The sequence below is a fragment of the Cryptotermes secundus genome, unplaced genomic scaffold, assembly GCF_002891405.2.
Source record: "Cryptotermes secundus unplaced genomic scaffold, Csec_1.0 scaffold31, whole genome shotgun sequence".
Taxonomy (NCBI): domain Eukaryota; kingdom Metazoa; phylum Arthropoda; class Insecta; order Blattodea; family Kalotermitidae; genus Cryptotermes; species Cryptotermes secundus.
In genome coordinates this window covers 2,101,980-2,119,683 of record NW_019743147.1, presented here as the reverse complement: position 1 = coordinate 2,119,683, position 17,704 = coordinate 2,101,980, and the positions used below count along the sequence as shown (strand labels likewise).

At 41.4% G+C, this 17,704-nt stretch overlaps 1 protein-coding gene across 1 annotated transcript in view; it reads right to left on the bottom strand.

Moving 5' to 3' along the window:
• Positions 1 to 17,704, bottom strand: part of LOC111873713 (brefeldin A-inhibited guanine nucleotide-exchange protein 3) — an 81,573-nt gene that overhangs the window by 35,358 nt on the left and 28,511 nt on the right. The window contains exons 16-26 of the mRNA XM_023868647.2: positions 16,651 to 16,872; positions 15,238 to 15,481; positions 14,947 to 15,108; positions 13,746 to 13,910; positions 11,586 to 11,904; positions 9,039 to 9,218; positions 8,244 to 8,493; positions 7,343 to 7,517; positions 4,597 to 4,895; positions 2,837 to 3,010; positions 1,403 to 1,523 (exon numbers count right to left, since the gene is read on the bottom strand). Coding sequence (XP_023724415.1) covers positions 1,403 to 1,523; positions 2,837 to 3,010; positions 4,597 to 4,895; positions 7,343 to 7,517; positions 8,244 to 8,493; positions 9,039 to 9,218; positions 11,586 to 11,904; positions 13,746 to 13,910; positions 14,947 to 15,108; positions 15,238 to 15,481; positions 16,651 to 16,872 — 2,311 coding nt within the window. The remainder of the gene's footprint in view (positions 1 to 1,402; positions 1,524 to 2,836; positions 3,011 to 4,596; positions 4,896 to 7,342; positions 7,518 to 8,243; positions 8,494 to 9,038; positions 9,219 to 11,585; positions 11,905 to 13,745; positions 13,911 to 14,946; positions 15,109 to 15,237; positions 15,482 to 16,650; positions 16,873 to 17,704) is intronic.

The window sequence follows — 17,704 nt, the reverse complement described above, 5'->3', positions numbered from 1 at the left end:
GCTATTGTGATCAGCATTTACACCTGCAGCAAGCAGTCACAACCATGCATACACTGCTAGATGGATGACTTCCAGTCGTCCTGACTTGTGCAACCTGTCTTGAGAAACTTTCTAAATCCAGCGACTACAGGAGGAAAAGAGGAATATGCCATAATTTTATTAAGGGTGTTAAAGAAAATGTGTGGATTTAACACAAATGAAACAAAGGAGAAGAGAAGGTGACATAACAAGAAATGTCAGAATTTCCACTATTCTTTCTTCTAGCAACAGTAAACAGTAAGGATACAACAGGTTGAACATGTAGACTTGGTGAGGAGAAACAAGCAGTAACACATACAAAAAAATCAGACAGCAAAACATCAGAGAAAATTTGCACTTTTAAAGCTGATACTAAATTTCAGGAAATAAGATGTGCCAATGTGAATCAGGGTGGTCCACCCCAGGACAGCGAACCAATGTGAGTGTTTGTTGTCAGCCATAATGAGAACACGCTGACAATGAAACAATACAGAAAATGGCCATTTGTAAGAGCAAGAATACCATTACAAAGTATTTTAGGGAAATAACTTGTAGCAATATGAATTTTGTCCACTTCAGGATAAAAAGCCATACTAAACATTTGTTGTACAGCAGTGAACAGATCACAGGCATCAGAATAAAAGGAGTGCACATATTATTCACAAAAGTACAATACTACAACTAAGGCTGGGGCCACACGAGCACACAAAATGTGTCCGTTCTAACAAACGTACTTTATGACGGACGTTGCTGACAACACCACACAGTTGCAGAATGCGGTGCATAGTTTTTTGTCTGCAATAGAGCCAGAAGAAAGCATAGCATTCGCCTCTTTTGTTTATTTCTACAACAGACGTCACGACGTTCATTACAACGGACGCATTTTGTGCGCTCATGTGGCACCAGCCTAAATCTGCTAACAAATTCAGACACAGCTGAAAATTTCAAGAGAGATGTTTCTGCAACCAAACTTTTAACAAGAGATCTATCATTTGAGATATAATTGTGTACTCCGTTGAAAATCAACCAAGGTTTCCAAAGAACATATCGCCTCCATCTTCAGAATCGAAGAATAAGCCAAGCTTCGTTTGCTACCTGCTTCAAGCCGGTTTCTTGCTTCATGTATTATATCCCTGAAGAGAGAACTCTTTATAACCACTGCTGTGAGAACAGCAAATTCTACATACTTTCAACAGTCTCTAAAACAATTATAATTCAGCAAGGCATCTTTTTACCTGCTACCTAAACGGTTCTCTACTGAATGCCACATAAATGACATTGCAAATGTCCAACCTCGTGTCTGAATGTGTTACAAATTACAAATTCATGCAAAGCAACACCATTACTCCCCTTATTGAACACTAGCAAACATGGATCAGTTTACCTTATACAAGCACAGCCCAGCCTTGCAATGCTTTCTGTTGGCTGCACAACACACTCCACCATTACTAACATCAGCTGTTTCAACATCAGTGTGGCCTGAGGCATGCTGGGAGATTTTGCGCCTGAAAACACATGATTCTTATTTGGAATGTTCTACATTCAACCCCAGTCACATATTGATGCACTACATTCTTTACACAAACCTTCACCTCTGTCAGAGCTTGGATTCTGGGAGAAAAAATTGTTTTTCTAGTAGTTCTGTAGTTGTGTGAAACATGATCTCTTACTCTGGGGGAACGCCATAAATTACAAGCCTGATTTGAAGTTCTCATAGCAGTGGGTATCAAGATTATGGTGTTCAGATGTGACACCACAGGGTTTATTGGAATAATAATACAAAAACAAGCCTCTCTAGTTCAGACGATCAAATGTATGTTTCTAACTGCAGAGCCCAAAGTGTTTCTGTAGGAGATTTTTTAAGTGTCCCTACTCTTCTTACAGCAATTATTGCATGTATCCTTCCTGAGAAGGCCTCGCCATAGCTCAAGCGGTTAGTCACTGGCTTCCCTCCGCGGCGACCCGGGTTCGATCCCGGGTCTGGTCAACTGGGATTTGTGGTGGACAAAGTGGCACTGGGGTAGGTTTTCTCTGAGTACTTCGGTTTCCCCTGCCAATCTTCATTCCACCAAATTCTCCATCATCATAATCACCTGGGGCAGGTACAATAGGCCAAGCAGTGGCCGCTGTGCCGAGCAGACCCAACCGGACTCCACCCCCCACTATGCGAATCCTTCCTGAGGAGTTCAGCACACCATAACAATGAGCATGTTATCACAACCTGGGTCCCCAATTGGGGCTACAATTCTGACCTGGCACATGGCTGGACTCACAGCAAAGAACATTTTATGGGGCACTGAAATCATACACCTATTCTAAATAAGCCTACAGGAATCTAGGTAAAAGATAAAGTTATCCATGTAACGGGCCATGGAGGCCCACAGGGTTGTGAGACATCAAGGTCCCATATTTTCTAAACAATCAGCTAACAGATGGCTGTGAGGTTGTCAGCCTTATGTGCCAGCCTCCCTTTAACCCCCAGAAAGATTCCTGATACTCATTTCTGTTAAGAGGTTGAGTCAACCCCATGGCCATAGTCCAGCTGAAAGGATTAGGTAAATTGAAAAATCCAATGATCTCATCAGGAATCAAACCTGGGACCTTCTGGCTTGTAGCATAGTGCCTCAACCAACTACACTACTACTACACTACTACATGCCCCACAGGAATCTAATAAAACTGAATTTCACAACAATAAAATTAACTGAATAAAGAACAGTATATATTTCACAGAACTGTAAATGTCTGTATTTCTACATATTCTGCGTTATAATTTAACCAGAGACTTTTAATCTGTAAAACCAAACTGCAGCCTCACCTTGCTGCAACTGGGTGAGAAAGTCTACTACAAGGTCGGTAGTGAGACCACAGCACTGCTTAAAGTTGGGCGCAAAGTTGTCCCAACCACGGAAGATGCGGCTAGTTTTGCGTAGCCAGTTTTGTACCATAGGCAGCAACAGGTGGTTGACGCAGTATAAGGCAAACTCCGGACCTGATAACACAAGCATTAACTTACTTCAATCAGACATATTAATGTTTAAAATTGTGTGTTAAAGGAACAAATGCATATACAATATTAATGGAAAAACCTCATGGAATGAAGCTGCTTCAAAAACTGGGGAATAAATTGAAGAATAATGTAACACAATCAGACCTGGTGTCATTATGAAAGCATTAACTGTAAAGTACAGAGAAGGCCAGGCTGGAGAGAGAGAATTACCATGCAGGTCTGAATATGTCAAAATTTTTCTATCACCTACTAACATTATTTCATAACTGCTAAACATAGGACATTACAGTGAAATCCTTATTTGACAATTTTAAAGCCCAGTGGTTACTATACGTACCACCTGCTTTAACGTAGCAGAACTCTGCATTCTTCCCATACAGAGTATTTAAACATTTCCTATGATTCTCATAATAAAAAACCACTGTTTCCATAAAGCGCATTAACCGGCTGTCTTTGTAGCAAAGACATAATGTGCTTCCTGTGAGGTATGAATTGAATTTTTGTATACGATTTAGAAGAGATTCAGTTTTTAAAGGGTTAATGAATCTCCAAATTGTCCAGACCGCCTCCAAGGCCCATCCAGCCTATTTAGTGGATACTGGGGGAGGGGGGGTTAATTAATTTAATTAATTACGCACATGGACAACTTAACCTTTTAACTTTACCTCAAGGAATGGCTTTTCTTACACTAAATCAAGATTTTTACTAAAGATAGGTTAAGCAGAATAAGAAACTGTTTCTGTACAAACAAACACAATTATGCAATCAGTAACTTCAAACTAATTTCTAAAATAATTAATGACATATGAAATCAACAATGAAAGAACCCTTAGTCAAGAATCAAAGGTACTGTGATGCCACAAGTTGTGAGGCTTCTGTGCATGTTAAATATGTGACATTACTCACCAGACATTATGGTTGTGTGTAACAATTCCCAGCAAGAGAAAATATTAATACTGACATGTCACACTAAACCAAGAACAAGCACTGGAAGGTCAAAATTCACTAAAATTGGAAAATCATACACTGTTTACGCTGGGCTTTGATTAAGACTAGAAAAAACATCCATTAAATACAGGATTTCACTAAACGTGACAACACTACATCAGGATTTCACTGTACAGTAAACCCTTGCTAATTCAGAGTAATTGGGGAGGGGGAGATCATCCGGCTTAAGCGATATTCTGATTAGTGAGGCAAAAGACAGCCCTTTAAGACAAAAAAACTTAGAAAACAAATACATGAAAAAATTAATAATATTGGTAGTGCTGCTGAAAATAAAGGAAAAAAATGTCACTGTAGCAATTTCTTCCTCTGTCAAAAGCTGAAATCCAGTGTCTCAGTCATCCAGCTAAAGCCAATCTTGGATATTGTCTTGTGTGGTTTCAGTCTCTCCAGCTGCCCTCAACACAGCCTGAAAGTCCTCTTGCTCATAAATCCCATGTGTCTTTTTCAAAGTATGTACTCAACTGTGAATTGAATTTTTTTTTCTTCTTCTATCTGACATCTGGATTGACCATAACTGGATTACCGAGTGTTTACTATAGTTTGAAGTCATTATTACCAACCTGGCACATGTATGAGATCTCTAAGGAGCTGAAACAGCGTGTCGAGAGTGTGGGGTTGGAACTTGTGAGGACACGTCACAGTAGCACTAGCCAATCCCTCCAACAACAAGAACCACACACGTAAGACACCACTGGGCTGGTCCAAGGCATCCAATGAATACATATCAGTTGGCAAAGGCCACAATGGTCTATACATTACATCATTTGTCTCAAAGTCCTCGTCATCGCCATCAAATCGAACCACTTCCATGTTTGGCAGCACGGCATCCACTTGCTGCGGGCAGTTATTCAGCTGAATCCTGAAATAACAAAGTCAAAAAATCAACTCATGTAAGACATTGTGCTTACAAAAGCTAATAAGTAATTATGGTTGAAAACTTAATTAATTCTACAAATATGACATACTCTAGGTTTAGGGCAATTCAGAAATCCCATCAGCAGACAAAACCACAGTTCATTCATAGACAAAACAATATGCTTCCTGCCATTTCCCCACGTTCTTATACTGTCCTGGTACTTCGAACGGTAATTACACCCTAATAAATGTCAGGGTCACTATATCATATCATTAGCTAAAACTTTCAAAATGCATGTGAGGATAAAAATGTTAACATTTTTACTGCACAGAGATATTGGATTCAGGTCTCTCACCTGAGGACGGAAACAGATCCAGTTTCCAAAATGTTGTGTTTTTCTTAGTTATCTTAACACTTTGCGGACCGCGCACCGTTTAAAAGGTTTTTCGCTTTTAAACATGGCAGACCGTTGGCGTGTTAACAGGCTTTTAAAACACGATAAGTTGCAACACACTATACCTCTCTCTGGCCCCACCTAGCTAGCACGTAGCTGCTTGCAGTTGCGTTATAAGGCTCTGGAATGTCTGCTGACCAATCAGTTACTAGACCTCGCTGTTAACTCTATGCCCCTGCAAAGGAAAATAAATTCCTTTATTTCTTCAAGCTTTACGTAGCAAGCTGTCAGTCAGTAGTTCAATATGGATCAAAGACCAAAGCGGTTGACACCGAAGCGATTTCTTGGAGAACAAGAAATATCTGACTTTTTCTCCGATGAGCTATCTGACATCCCTTGTGAGTCTGCTAGTGATAGCGACTCACAATCTGATAGTGAGTGTGGCAGGGGCGAACAACAAATTGTGACCACATGCAGTGAAAGTGAAAGTGACCGTAGCTCCAACGAATGTGCGGGTAGCAACATTGCGGGGAGAGCCACATGGGGAAAAGTAGATAAAACGCCTGTTTGGGACAGTTTACTGGAAATCCAGGGGTGAAGCAAATTCCATCAGACCCAACGCCAGTGTCTGAAGTAGCGGAACTGTTTTTTGGAGATGTGGATACTCGTGTTGTGAATATGATTTCCACAATTCACAATTCGAGCATGGTTGATGTTCAAAGGAGACATGGACAGGTAAAGAAGCCTGTTTGTATTTCCAAGTATAACATGTTCATGAAGGGAGTTGATAGAGCCAATCAGTACTTGTCCTATTATTCTCTTCCTCGGAAAAGAGTAAATTGGACAAAGAAAGTTGCCTTGTGGCTTATAAATTGTGCCATTTTCAATTCATTTTTGGTTTTCAAAAATCTAAACCCTCATTCAAAATTGAAATACAAGGCATTTCTGCTGAATGTGGCAAAAGCCTGGGCTACAGACCACACGGTGGCAGCAGAACCGGCGGCAGACAGTCTTAGTACGACCGGGGCCGTCTACTCCCACCCCACACAGGCCTCATTTTGACCCTCCTGGGCGACTCTCGGATGATATGCAGAAACATACCCTCGCGAAAATTGTGAAGAGTGAACATTTCAAGGGGAAGCAGCCTTCTAGGCAAAGCTGTGTTTGCGCAATTCACAAGAAAAGGAGTAGGACTGCCTATATTTGCAAGTTTTGTGTAATGCCACTTCACAGAGGGGAATGTTTCGAGAAATATCACACCCTCAAGCACTTCTAGAAGCATTGGTAAGTGTTCTCAAAAAAATTTTAGTTCATAAAATTAATTACGAGATTTCATATTAATTTTTAAAGTGAACAGTGCATAAGTTAGGGTAGTAGGTATAAAAATGCCGGTCCGCACGGTGATTTAAATATTTAAATTGCCGGTCCGCAAAGCGTTAAAAACCAGGACGATGGATAAAGTCTGAAAATCCAATATCTCTGTGTGTTATACACCATCGTCAGAATCCTATAGTAACTATTTTTACTGCAGTTACCAAAACTCTACATTCAACTACATGAACTGTCTTCTATTTGATTATGAATGATAATAATACAGTGTACCACTGGACACATTACTAACCTAGCTACATTCATCTCGAATCCTCAGAACCCATCTTCCATCCACCTCAACAGTGTCCTCTATCTCACTTTACTCTTCAAAGTGACTGTTTTTAAATAGGTTTTCCAACTAAAACTCTCTATATGCGTATATTCCTCGTCTCCCCATCCAAGCTACATGTCCAATTGTCCATGTCAAATTGCCCATATTTCATTACAAAAAAAAAGAAAGTTCTGTACTTGTCATTTGAAATTCACCAACTATGTGAGAGAATTGCATGTATCAAGATGCATTATTGCACTGTTAGGAATTTACAGCAAGCACTCCTAGAAAAAAAAATCCATGAAAACAAAGAACAGGATTACAGCAATTAAAAATTGTTCATGTCATGTGCTATGGAGAAAATGAAGGCTAAGAAGCTATCAGTACTGACATATCAAAGAGATTAGCACTTACCTATGAGCTGTGTGAAACATGGGACAGGCTGGCATGCTGTACATAGAAGCAAGGATACCAGAACAGCGAGTGAGGAACTTCAGCGCGGCTATGCACAGTTCCAGTGATGGGTCTGAATCAGAGCCGTCACAGCCAGAGGGTTCACTGCCGCCAGGAGGCACATCTTCAAGTTCGCCTGTAGGATGTCATTGTTATATATTCTGTGTACAGTGCTACCATCAATATACTACTGTGTAGCCTGGTAGAAGTTTTCCACCACTGCAGAGGAACATACTGCCCCTACCTTCAGGGTCTGCTTTGTACCTGATTCTTGTTGGCTTCTTGCTTAGCTTGCTCTTCAGCCCCGAAGATGGAGGTGATATTATGTCTCTCTAAAGCTTCAGCTATCTTTTACTGGACAACATAATATTACATAACAACAGATATAATGCTTCACAGTTATCAAACCTTTAAGCAATGTTTTTTTTAATGCTAGTGGGGTGGGACTAAGTCCCTTGTACTGCGGCCATTTCTAGCCTATTGTACCAGCCCCAGATGATAGGTGAGGGTGATTGTGGAGCAATTGGTGGAACGAAGATTTGCACGGGAAACAGAAGTACTCGAAAAAACCTGCCCCAGCGCCACCTTGTCCACCACAAATCCCACTTGACCAGACCCGGGATCAAACCTGGGTCGCCATGATGGGAAGCCAGTGACTAACTGCTTGAGCTATGGTGCGGCCTTTTTAAGCAGTTACTACAGTCACAAACATGCTCCAACAAATTTCTGCAGTATACCAGGCACCCAAAAACAGAATTTTGTGGTCAACTGCCATAAAAAACTGAACCAAACTTCTTTTGTATTTGGATTTTAAGAAATGCTTAGTAAATTCTACAACAAGTTGTAAACAGGTTAAACTTACTGGGGCCACGAACATGCTTTAGCAAGCATAGGATACAGTCAACAGCAGCATTGGAGAACACAAGTAGATTGTCTGTATCTAGGAACACCTCAAAGACATCCAGTAAAGCATGTAAATGGCTACTGCTGGTTTCATCTTGAGAATGACTGCTTGACAGCTTCACAACACGCAGTGCTCCAAATAAGGGCCGCCAGCCAGATCGAATTTCTGTTCTATTTGCTTCAACAAATTCGCAGATGCAGCTTATAATCTGAAAGGAAAGGGTAAAGACTTACCTATTTTCAGTTATTTAATCATGCTGTTTCAACCGTGCTGCTGAATAAGACACAGATGATCATGAATGCTATGATATGAAATAAGCACCATTTCAGTTTCAGAACAAGATGGCTCTACAGCACATTACAGGCTTCTAATTTTATTTATTATTTATTTGTTACATTTTTTTAGGGTGGAGTGAAACTGAGTCCCTTGGTACTTACACACGACAAACAGACCTTTGTACCAGCCTCAGAAGATATACAAAAGAAATGGAGCATTTGGTTGGATGACAACCGGCAGAGGTAACAGAGGTATTTGGAGAAAACCAGCCCTAGCACCACTATGTCCACCACAAATTCCACATGAACTGACCTGGGGTTGAACCCAGGTCTCGGCTGTGAGAAGCCAGCAACTAACTACTGGAGCAATGGCACAGCACATATCGCCTACCTACTGCTACTGTAGTCGTTCAGCATCATCAGTAGTCAGAATTTTGAGATCTTTATACACCAAACTTTCATGTCACAATTAACTAACCTGGTCCTGTACATCAACATCACATAGTTCCAAGCAGAGCAGGTTTTCAAATGGTTTGAACAATGCCTCATTGAAGTGAAAGTGGGGCAACTCTGCCTGCTCATTTAGCACCGCTGTAACTGTATCATGAATACAGGCCACCGCCTTCTTCGAGACTGCACGCTCCTTGTGGCAAGCCGCCTGTAAAACAAGATCAGGATCATGAACACAGAATTTTCAGAATACATCATTAAAAGGGCTTACAGAGAGACAAAGCTATAGACAGGAAGTAGGTTTGGTTTCTTAATTTACTGATTCACTGATTCTCAGAATACTTAATTATGCTGTATCTACTGCAGAAGTTACACAGCAGTGATGGGAATGCGAACATGATCATGAACCGTGAGTAGGTATGATAGGGTATGTTTGTTTCATTTCAGATCTTACCTACTTATGATTCATGAGCATCTTCCATCCCCTTCACTGCCATGTAACTTCTGCAGCAGTAAAGTAAAAAAGGTAAAGCTATCCCTGTAACAGGACGTGAAGGCCCATAAGGTTGTGAGACATTGAGGGTCCCACATTATTTTGACAATCAGCACAAAGATGGCGGTAAGGTTGTCAGCCTTACACACTGACCGCGCTCTACTCCCCCAGGGAATTTATTTAATTCCTGGTACTAATTTCTGTTAGAGGCTGAGTTGACCCCAGGGCCATAGTGCTGCTGGTAGAATTAGGTCAATTGAAAGAAAATCCAATGACCTCACCGGGATTTGAACCCATGACTTTCCAGCTTGTAGCATAGTGCCTCAACCAACTATGCTACCACGTGCCCCCTTTCTGCAGTAGAGACAGCATAATTAAGTATTCTGAGAATCGTGAGTAGGTAAGATCTGAAATGAAAAGAACATGTCCTACCTTCAGGTACCATCCCAACACTTAGGCCATGCCATAGCTCAAGCGGTTAATCGCTGGCTTCCCATCACAACGGCCCAGGTTCAATCCTGGGTCTGGTCAAGTGGGATTTGTGGTGGACAAAGTGGCGCTGGGGCAGGTTTTCTCCAAGTACTTCGGTTTCCCCTGCCAACCTTCATTCCACCAACTGCTCTACAATCACCCTCACCTATCATCTGGGGCTGGTACAATAGGCTAGAAGTGGCCGCAGTACAGGGGACTTAGTCCCACTCCACTAGCAATAAAAAAAATCCCAACATTTACCTGGGAAGACTAAGGAAACCCACAAAACCTCATTCATAACAGCTGGTAACTCAACAATGATTCAAACCAGATACCTCCTTAATGTGCACCTATAGCCACATTAACCTGTTTTAAAGGTCACATAGCAGTGAATGGGAAATAACAAGATCTTAAAATTATCTGAGAAAATTATCAGGGAAAACAATAATGACTGATTTAGGGGAAACTTTCCTATAAGAACTTCAGAAAACTATGTTTTTTTAATTTAATCTTGATTTATATAACAAATTTTCAATAACTAAGATTATACTTGTATTAGAGTTAATAACTGAACAGTTAGCAAACTACAAACTGGAATGGATTTGGAAATTGTCACAGCCTACTTTCAGGTTCTAGCTCACCATCTGTCTGGAGAAATGGAGGGAAAACCCACAAAATACCTGGCATGATAGTCAGTCTCCAGGCCGAGATGGGAACCTAGGCCTCCCAAACACAACACAATGTTAAATGAAAATCACAATCAATTTCATTCAGGCAGGCTTCACACCAGATACTTTAAAAATACACAGCACAAACACTAACCAGCACACCATGACTGATAACCGATGAGAGAATTTTATTAAAACTGATCTTGGGGAACTACTTCACAAGCATGTGCATTTGTGGTGCAGTGATGATACATCAATTTTTTTTGGAGGGGGGGGGGAAGGATTTTTTGAACAGGAAAGTGCAAATGCAAGCACATGCACAAAACACATATTTAATGTGCCACAAGACTGTGACCTGATAAAATCACCTCAAGCAATTAACAGTGCCAATTTAGAACTGAACTTATGTGACTGATTGCAAAAGAATATTTTGTCAGTCTTATGTTTTTTAATTTGCTTAGTGGGGGTGGAGTGCAACTGGGTCCACTCAGCACGGCGGCCACTGACTGGCCTACTGTAGGCTGCCCCAGGTGATTATGATGATAGAGAATGAAGACTGGCCGCCGCAGTGGGAAGCCAGTGACTAATTTTTTTTTTAAATGCTAGTGGGTTGGGACTAAGTCCCTTGTACTACGGCCACTTCTGGCCTATTGTACCAGCTCCAGGTGATAGGTGAGGGCGATTGTGGAGCAATTGGTGGAATGAAGATTGGCAGGGGAAACCGAAGTACTCGGAGAAAACCTGCCCTGCCACCACTTTGTCCACCACAAATTCCACTTGACCAGACCCGAGATCGAACCCGGGCCACCATGGTGGGAAGCCAGCGACTAACCGCTTGAGCTATGGCGCGGCCACTTTTGTCAGTCTTAGTGAAAGCCTAAATTCTTACAAAATAGTGTACCCACACATGTATGTGACGTCAACAGAAACGGCTACACGTTACCTCCATGAGGTGAGGTCCAACAACTGACCAAGCTCTCATCACATGAATAAGAGGACGACCACTGCGAACAGTTTTCAGCATCACATCACCAACCCGATGTAACAGCAGCAACTGGAAGTCTCCTGACAGAGATCCAGTACTGCCTCTGGGGGACTGAGCTCGTCGTGGCCACCACAGCTTCCCTGATCCAGGAGTACCAGAAGATCCTGCATGCTGCGAAAGTGTAGAGAACAACTGCACCTGTGATGCTGCAACCAGTGCTGCTAGGAAACTAGTCTGGGCTTTCAGATTCAACTTCAGCGCAGCATCATCAAAGAGCCTAAACAGCCACAAATATACATACAGTGGTCAAAGAATTTGTCAGATTTGGCCTCAAGAAGTCCACACAAAAAACAAAAATAATGTATATCTGGTAGTGCAGTTCTACTGTGAGCGTGGATTCAGGTGGAAGAATCAAATGCTCTCCCTGATCAACATGTAAATTGTAAGATTAAAGATTTTCATGGTGGTGACTATGAGGAATGACCTCTTCTGAGGTGCGGCACTCTGCAGATCTTGTGTGAACCGACGTTTCAAAGGAACGTATCGCCTCTATCTTCTGCAGCCACCTGCCCATGCTGGTTCCTCACTTGCACATTTTCCTACCCTGAAGATGGAGTCGATATGTTCCTCCGAAACGTCGGTTCACACAAGATTTACATGGCACCACATCCCAGAAGACAGTATCCAACATGTAAATTCATTCCAAAGCTCCATTATATTAAAAAAAACTCACTGGAATCCAAAGTTCAACACATCTAATACCAATGCCTGCTACAGTTTCATCTACCTTCCATCCTCAGAATGTGTGACCTGTAAAAACAATGAACTTTCCAGTCATTTAATATTCTACATTGCCCACATTCTTCATGCTGCTTTAGGACCAACAATCTCCTGAGCAAATTGCTTTAAACACTCACATATATACATTTTTCCCTCAAACTAAGAAACCACATTTTACAACTATACAAAACAATGGATAAATTAATGTTTTATATATATATATATTGTAACGTGTCGGCAAACCAGAGGAGTAACTGCTATGGAAACGCTAGAATAGACCGTTACAGAGGAGACAACAATTGCTCCATTGTAGTTCTAACAGGAGTCTCCATGGTTATAACAGATGGTTCATTGCCTAACAGCGGCCAAGGTTATAAAAGCCCAGTTTCGACGAGAAGTCTTCAGTCTTCATCGAGCCAGCTAAGAAGCCAGCCGTGATCAAGCCTCCGGAGAAGAAAGTCTCGGATCAGCATTCGGAGAAGAGAGTCCAGTGTCTCGCCGNAGCAAATTTATAAACAGGCAGAATGATAACAATGGTTGAACTGAACAGTAACATTCATTTCCTGAATTTATTCTTCATCTTATTTAAACACAGTAACCACTAATCTGTTCAGTCACTATCATATTGCGTAGCATGAAACACAATATCAGTTCAGGAGCATTCCAGAGGTACCCAGTTTGAACATCAGATAAGACACAAACTTATCCTGACTCAATTTTCCAGCCAGATGGAGGTGTGGTCAGCTTCATCCTCCAGCCACTTTACCCCCAGGGGAAAAGCCCTCAGTACCCACTGGACAGGAGGCTCGGTGGACCCCAGAGCTTGTCTAGATGCTGTGGAGGAGAGAAAAATCTATTCCCTCTGCCAAAAACAGAATCTTGATTCATCAGACATCCAACCCATAGCCTGCTGCTATACTGACTGAGCTATCCCATCAACTTTCCAAAATAAGGTCATGCACTGAAAATAATGGTGATTAATTCACTAACTAATCAAAATTACTGATCAGTGAAACACACAAATTCATTAACTGCAACATCCCTGGTTAATATCTTACACCTTTAAAGACTGATATTCTTCTAAATAATATATAAAAATTCAGTTTGTACCTCGTAGAAAATATACTACATCTCCACTCCGCAGATCAACCAGTTAATGCTGCTTAGAGAAATAATCAATGTTTATTGTGAGAATCATATCAAACAGACATATACACTTGGTGGGCATAATGCAGAGAGTCCATGATAGCAACCACTGGGCTTTAAAGGGTTAATCAGAGGAACACAGTTGACAGCAACGCAGAAGGGGCACATGGAACCTTACCAAACCTCACTTACCTATCAACTTGCTGTGACAGTACACAGCTCACCCTAGCTGCATACTGATAACTCAACACCCCCTGTGATGTGATATCTGCATTGCTCTCCTGAATCAGATCTGTGATGTTTCCAGAACTTGCCACAGGCGCACTGGGAGCTGCCAAGAAGCTGTACACATCAACACTGAAAATATTAACATAACATTAAGGACAACAAAGTTACATCAAATAAGTTTCCTACAATGAATATAATACCATGATGCTCGTATCACTAGAGCACACTAAAATGCTTTCAGACCTTGAACGTTTACAATTTTAAAGGTTAGAATGTCATTTATTCCTAGTCACATGATAAGAACCAGGTATGTGAAACTTGCATCACACGAACATGATAATTTTTTCTTTCAGTCTTTCCAAGCTGGAAGTGAAAGAGACAGAACAATGGACAAAGAAGGTTAGACGCTAACCTGACTGGAGATTTATTTCCTCAGTTTCCCTTAGTATGTCCCTAAGACAGTATCATAAACCTTTCACTGCCAATTTTTTTTTAAATACTGACAAGACATCATCGCCAAATTATTTTATTCATACGTACTAACACCAACATTTCAACTGTAGAATTCCATGCAATATTCTCAACTTCACCCACTTCATGTTCTCTGGGTGCAGTGCTAGAATTCACACTTCCAGAAAGCATGACCATATGTGAGGATGGAGTGAAAAACCAAGCTCAAATAAAGTGGAAATTACTTAATATTCACAGGGAAGACCACACTACAGCTGAGAAATGACTATATTCAAGTCTCACACAGAGGGCCCTCATGCCTGGGCAAAATGCAAAACCATATTCAGGACTAGAAATGAAGAGGTTTAGAACAGGTCAAGATGACCTTCTACACCAGTATTCTCCCACCATTTATAAGCATTCTCCCATTCCATTCCAACACCATATAACATTTGCCACTGAGACTGTGTTATGAGTGCTGCTTTCTGATATGTGATGCCACACAGTCATGTAAACAGCCATCAACAATTTAGAACAGCTTGGTGCATCCATCCTCATAGCAAAGAGTGTGAAGGTGAAAGAAGCAAAATTTCTCCAAGACACTAGTAATCATCTACCAAAGTGCACACTGTTCACATCCTAGAAAACAGCAATCTTCAAGGCCACTATCAAGAGCACCTCAACTCCCACACAGTGTCATTAAATAACCACTTACCAGGTCTCCTCATCATCCTGGGCTAAGAAACTTGGTCTTTCCATATTTAAATTTTTATCGCTGTTTGAAGCTGACTGCTTTATAGCCAGTTTTGGACCCAAATTCCTGTTTTGTGACTGGCTAAAGAAGCCATGCTCCAATTTGCTAACATAAACACAACATCTGAAACAAATAATTCATAATCAAGAACAGAAACTAAATGTCAATTCATTGGATTTCTGAACATCTGCTCTACAGGCAATCACATTACTAACTTGGAGCTTATGTTTCCTGTACAGAATCCTAACCAACCTAAACACATGGGTCCAACAATCTGGGCTGTGGCTACCAAGCTCCAGTCCTCGGCCCAACAGGACATCCATACTGAGAGCATGCGAAGTGTGGAGCCTGTGTTGTTTCTGCAGCAACTTGAGCATGCCACGAGGTCGTCCCAATCTGCGTCTACCAGGGGACTCCCCTCTACCACCAGTACTGTGATCTGGACAGGCTGCTGCCGCAAGCAGGGAGAACACACTACCGCATCGATTCTGCAATCCTGCCAACATGAACATAATCACATTCTGACCTTGGAAGTTCTTCTAGAGATACTACAATAAAGGAGTACCTAGGAAAGTTTTGTGACAAGAAGTTGAGCCAGAAGTTGTAACAGATAAGAATACATATTATTATTATTATTATTATTAGTAGTAGTAGTAGTAGTAGTACTATTATTATTATTAGAGGGGGTGGGTTTCCCCATGCACTTAGACCAGTTATTGGTCCATTGTGCATCCCCCTTTAATTTCTACTGTCGCCATACCTTACCGTTACTGGTGCGTGCTATCAGCCCCGTTCAGCCAATGAGGTTGGCCGTCGGTACCTGATATTTCCCCCATCTACCAGAGGCATTGGAAACTACTTGGGTGGGAAACTGTTGCCTAATTTTGCTCAGAGGTCTCCTAGAGACCTAGAGGATCTTTTACATGCCGTAAATCTACGACATGGGACCCACGGCTTAAAGTCCCTCCTGGAGGACTTGTTCCCTGAATTTTTCCGCCGGGTTTGAACCCGCGTACCTTGAGTCATGAGGTGGGAACCTTACCCCTAGACTACGGAGGCCACTTAAGAATACATAACTACCAAATAAAATTTCTTACTGCTACTAGTTGCTGGTACTGCTCCACATTCATTAATTGTCTTATCATCAGCACTACATTGCCTTGATACTGACAGCATCCATAATCAACCAACTTCAAAAAATATATTTAAAAAAATTAGCCAAACTAAATCTAGTCCACATCCTCACACCTTACTTCCTCAGTATTCTCAGCTTTCCCATGCATGCTACATGACTTTCCTATATCCTCCTTTGCATCCCTACTACAAAGAGCTCACGCAGTTAGTTGCCAGCTTCCCATCACAGTTGCCTGGGTTCAATTACAGGTCAGGTCACATGGAATTTGTGATGGACAAAGTGGCAGTTGGACAGGTTTTCTCCAAGCACTTCTCCCACCCCAGGTCAATTCTCATTCCACCAACTGCTCCACATTCAATGACCACCCTGCCACTGACTGCATTGGACTCAATACTGACAGCATCGTTAAATTACCAACTCAAAAAACTAAACAGAAAATATTTAACTCCATGAAAATCTAGAATAAATTTACCAGAAACGGCCAAGGAATAATAGCAAAATGAATACTTGGTCCCCTCAGTGAACTGTACCTAGAATATTGCTGAGGCGGGCAGCCTTCTGAAGACCTTCAAGACTCGCCACAATACTTTCCCTTGCCCTGCGATGTTCCTCTCGAGCAACTTCTGACCCTAGCAACAGTGCCAAGCTAGATGTGACACCCAGCTGACCTCTGAGGTCACCTAGGCCAGCCGAGAGAACCGAAAGCATTGAGTCCCAGCAGCAGCTCAAGACACGACGAGACAGCTTCACACCTGGACAATGAAACACACATACACTAAGAGACAGATTCTATAATGTCAGTGTGTCATAAAAACTGTCTGAAGTGTCCTTCTGTGACTTGAATGTACATCTGAGCATGGCACATTACTGAAACCGTTGGCAACAACATACTCAATCATGCATCAAGTAAGAGGCAGACAATTTCAACAGTTTCTGTAACATGTTTCATTTCTATATAAAACTGATTTCAATTCTACATTTGAATTATTGTAAAAATGTTCATTAAAAACCCTCTGACTTCTCTAACTTTCAAAATTTTATCTATGTTATTGGACTTCTTCTTAATCAAAGTCAATTAATTAATATCCCAGTATGAACAAACTTTAACCCGTTGCCGTGGTTCGTCGTGTATGTTTCGTCAGGGATTTAAATCGTCTGGGGGGGTTCGACGTGTATGTTTCGTCCAGCTGCACACGTATGTTATAACGCCCATAATAATTGATGGTTTTGCTGTAGATTGTTAGATTTTTCACTGGCCTGTTGTCAGGAGGACTGTATTTAATGACACACGCGTTTAAGAGCGCTAAGTCGTCGTTACATATGCCTGTCTTGCAGCAACGTTCCTGTGGCTATTGCGAGCTGTTTCTGTTATGAATGATGTGTTTTCTTTGCTCCGAAGCTATAAACACCAGAGACTGATATGTGCTGGTGTTTATAATATCATATTGCCCTGAGCTGGCTATTCAATTGGAATTCTTAGAAGAGGGATGTACAAAAGTTTATGCCTGCAAAATCGATTGCTTTCGCACAGTACATAGCACCCATTTCTTAGAAAAACGCCACAATTTAAGGCAGAACACTGTG